The sequence below is a fragment of the Austrofundulus limnaeus genome, unplaced genomic scaffold (assembly GCF_001266775.1).
Source record: "Austrofundulus limnaeus strain Quisiro unplaced genomic scaffold, Austrofundulus_limnaeus-1.0 Scaffold79, whole genome shotgun sequence".
In the NCBI taxonomy this organism is placed as follows: Eukaryota; Metazoa; Chordata; class Actinopteri; order Cyprinodontiformes; family Rivulidae; genus Austrofundulus; species Austrofundulus limnaeus.
This window is the reverse complement of record NW_013952481.1, coordinates 1,455,532-1,459,946: the sequence shown is the minus strand read 5'-3', so window position 1 is coordinate 1,459,946 and position 4,415 is coordinate 1,455,532. Positions and strand designations below refer to the sequence as shown.

General features: G+C 32.9%; 1 protein-coding gene across 1 annotated transcript in view; it reads left to right on the top strand.

Moving 5' to 3' along the window:
* Positions 1-3,370, top strand: part of psmb8a (proteasome 20S subunit beta 8A) — a 4,490-nt gene extending 1,120 nt beyond the window's left edge. Inside the window, exons 3-6 of the mRNA XM_014011261.1 lie at positions 239-350; positions 626-755; positions 2,486-2,690; positions 3,145-3,370. Coding sequence (XP_013866715.1) covers positions 239-350; positions 626-755; positions 2,486-2,690; positions 3,145-3,233 — 536 coding nt within the window. The 3' untranslated portion in view covers positions 3,234-3,370. The remainder of the gene's footprint in view (positions 1-238; positions 351-625; positions 756-2,485; positions 2,691-3,144) is intronic.
* Positions 3,371-4,415: the final 1,045 nt, after the last annotated feature.

The window sequence follows — 4,415 nt, the reverse complement described above, 5'->3', positions numbered from 1 at the left end:
TATTTATTTATTTATTTATTTATTTATTTATTTATTTGTTTGTTTGTTTAGTTGTTTATTTGTTTATTTATTTACATTTTAGTTTTAAAACCATGGAACATAAACAGTAGACATTTGCCAAAAGAAAGGAGCACTGAACTAAATGTACTGCTTTTATTGATTATGCACTATTGGTACATTTCATTATATAGTTTTGCTCATGAAATGTAATTTTTATAATTGTGTTTTGTTTCTGCAGCCTCCACTGATGTGAATAAAGTGATAGAGATCAACCCATACCTGCTGGGCACTATGTCGGGCAGTGCTGCAGACTGTCAGTACTGGGAGAGACTCCTGGCTAAAGAATGCAGGTCTGCTCTGGATTTTTTTTTTATTAAACACTGCTTACTGTTTTTAATGAAGTTTTCAATTTCTGCATTTTTGTAAAAGATTCATACAATTCACACACGACAGACATGAAAGAGATCACGTTTTTATTTCACTGTCTTCTAATGTGGATTAACATGAATAAATCACATCACTGTACTTTGTCTAGACAACAGGCTTATATTTCAAGACACTTGAAAACACTTGTTTGTTATTTTTATTTCTCAGTAACTGAGCATATAATTCTGACTTTCTCCAGGCTGTACAGGCTAAGAAACAATGAAAGGATCTCTGTAGCTGCTGCCTCCAAGCTGCTGTGTAACATGATGTTAGGATACAGAGGAATGGGCCTTTCTGTGGGGAGCATGATCTGTGGATGGGACAAACAGGTGACGACAAACTGATCAGAACTTTAAATATCCCCGTGAGACTCAATCAGTTACAGTAAACCTCAGTTTAATCAAAAAAATTTCTTATTGTAGAATAAAGTATGTTATAGTTGATAGGTTAACCTGTTGACCTTTATAAGACACTGGCAGGAAAGAGCCTAAAAAGATCCACTTTTTTCAGAGTCTGATATAAGTCATAGCTGAGTGTGTTGGTTTAAACCAGTGGTTCCCAAAGTTGGGGTCGGGACCCACAGTGGGGTCCTGAAACATCAAGGTGGGGTCCTGAACATGTTTCCTGAATTAATTACACAGAAAAATGATAACTAATAACATTTTTTGCCTTTGTTGTTGCAAAATAATAAGACTAGTGTACTCAAAACGAACAAAAATAATGTAATAAATAATGAAGACTGCGCTTGTTTATTAGATGTGAAAACAATGTTTAACCAACAACAGCCGGGGGCACAGGTCTCTGCTGCTGGTATTTTGTGGGTCAAAAGCTGAAAAGTTTGGGAACCACTGGCTTAAACAACAACCAACAACGTAAAATTTCAAAAAACAGTTAAGTGCAAGAAATAAACCACAAGATGACTGAAAATTTAAAAATCAAAAGCCCTTTAAAAAAATTAAAACTATAGAAAATATGGGGAGGTTTTTTATAAGGTAAAATGAAAAAACTTTTGCACAGAGCTGTATTTTAGCAAACATTCATAAAACAACAAATAAATAATAATTTGCCATATGGTTCTAAAATTGTAATTTCTTTAGAGTCAGATATAAAATGTTGAAGGCTATACATTATATTTGTATACTTCAGATATTGAGCATTTAATAAAAAACCCAAAAACTTAGTTTTCCTAGTTTGAAATTGAACTACTGGACAGCACAACTTCATGTGGTCGAATTGCTTATACGTACATGATGAAGAGACAGATTGATCTGGAGAATATTGTGTACTTGCTGGTACATCTTGAAACGATGCAATTCATGGAGGGGAAGAAATGGGAAGATTAAAAAATTGAAAATTAGTGAATTATTTGAACACATAGGGTTTGGTCTCTGGTGGAAGAAAATAAAAGCACCCATAAAAATGTCACACATAGTAAAAATAGTCAAGATTGTTAACTTTTTTCCAAACAAACTGAAACTCTGTCCTGGCTTAACCCTTTGCCTCCCACCCTTCAACAATGGCAAGAAAGATTGAAAGATGTGTATATAATAGAAAAGATAACAGCAAAACTTCATGTAAAAATTTATATTTCTTTGAGTATATGGGCCCAGTTATTTCTCACTTTGGATGGCCACACAAACAAAAATGTTGGGGGTTATAAGAAGCTGTGTCAGCTCCCTTTGTCTATGTTTCTTTTTTTAACGGAAAACACTGAATGGGTGCACCTGTCTTATGTGAGTCCATGGGGGCCTTTCTGAGAGATGTCAGTTGCTGAAGTGGACTTTAAATGTTTGCTGAGACACTAATCTTTTTTTGTATTATGTGAGTATGTGTATACTGTGTATGCATATTCTTAAATAAAGAATGTTAAAAAAAAACTTCTGTAAAAGCTGAAATCATTAAGTTTTGTTTTGGATGAATTGTAGTAATTCTAAGCTTAGTGTAAGCAGTAACAGGTTTTTGTTTCAAAATAAATGTAAAAGTTCAGTAGCTTCATTAATTAAATTAAATTAAAGTTGTTCCATCTCAGTTAAAGGTTGTGTTTTCTGGTTTTCTGCAGGGTCCTGGTCTGTACTACGTGGATAATAATGGGACACGTTTGTCTGGTCAGATGTTCTCCACCGGCTGTGGGAACGGTTACGCCTACGGTGTGGTGGACAGTGGCTACAGAGAAGACATGAGCGTGGAGGAGGCGTACGAACTCGGCCGTCGAGGAATCACTCACGCCACACACAGAGACGCCTACTCTGGAGGAGTGGTCAACAGTGAGTACAGATGGTTCAGTATCTTGTTTATTTTTTATTTGTTTTCAATTTTGCTCAAGGTGTTTTAAACCAGAACATTTTTTATGGACTAAACAATTTTTTTCTTTTTAATTATTATTTTTTTTACTGTAAGAAAAACTAATGAAGTTTTCCTTAACTTTTCCATTTTATGAACTGTTTTGGTTATAGGGATTTTTATGTGAACTGTTTTCTAAGGATGTTGTTTTACTCAAATGATTTTTTACAAGCTGCTCATTCTCATTTCAGCCAGCTTATTGAGTGTTCTGAGACAATTTCTACATCTACAAAAATATCTAAATACATCTACGTATTTAAAAAAATGAATACTGAAAGTTTTAGTTTTAGTACAACATTATGGTTTTCAAGTATATGAGAAAAGTAAAATTTTATTTTTGTTTCTGTGTGTATTCATTTGTATTTTCTGTCCATGTAGTGTACCACATGAGGGAAGATGGCTGGATCAAAGTGTGTAAAGAGGACGTCTCAGAGTTAATCCATCGTTACAAAGAGGGGATGTTCTGAGTCCACCACTGATCACAAATATATCACAGCAATATTTTCAACTGATGTGTTAAAAACCAAAGTTATAATGCTAATTATTTGTAATAACATACACAGTTATCATTCACAGTTGCTGAAATTAAACATTTTAAAATCAAAATGGCTCACAGTACTTCACCTCTAAAAATTAAAACTAACAAAAGTTGTTTTTAAAACAGATTCCTGTGATGATCTGAACATGTTCATTCAGCTGTTTTATGACATAAAGTGTTTGATACAAACTTGTTTGACTTGTGTTGAAGATGATTTAGAAGCAGACTCAGATATTAACAGTTTAGTTTATATTTTATTGTTATTTTACAGCTGGAAGTGAAGGTGGGAACTGATTTAGAAGGCAGATTATGAGATAATGGAAGATCGGTTTATGGAAATTTAGGGAGACAAACAATTAAGCTGTAGATTATAATCACGCCAGAACAAATAAAATGTGCACAAAAATCTCAAACACGTATAAAAACAGATGACACTACTTTTACAACAAACATTTTTGTGTTGCTAAAAGCAACCAGACATTAATTAAAACAAAAAAATGATGCTCTACACAGAACTGATAAAATTGCAGCTGTAGTCAGATATGTAACACTTTAGGGAGAGTTTTTGTAGATATTTAGAGATTTTAATTAAGAGCAAAATAAAATTACACAACAAATAAGAAACCCGAGGACATTCATCTCAAGAAAAACTCAAGAAATTAAAATGTAAAGTTCTAAGTATTTACAAAAGAGAGAAAACCACTTACAATGTCAATATTTTCAAAATACAAATGTATAAAAAAGCTAGCAAAAAAATTTCACTGGATTTCAAAGATTTAAAAAAATCAGATTACAGCATCCCACAATTATTCAATTTAGAACAAAACTCCATATATTTTACTATGGCTTAGCAGCTACTTTCAAAAGTAGTTATCTGAACTGACACATATTTTACCAATTTCATACAATACAGTGTATATGTGTGTATTTGAAGTCACTGTATGAATCATTCAGAGTAAGTTAAAATGCCTTTTTTTATTTAACAAAATTGGCAATTTTAATTAGCCATCACATTGTTGGATAGCTATTTATTTCCATTTCATATTTTTCTAAATGAAGGGACCCACCCAGTCCTGATCATGAAAACCATCCAAACACTTCAAACTGTGCA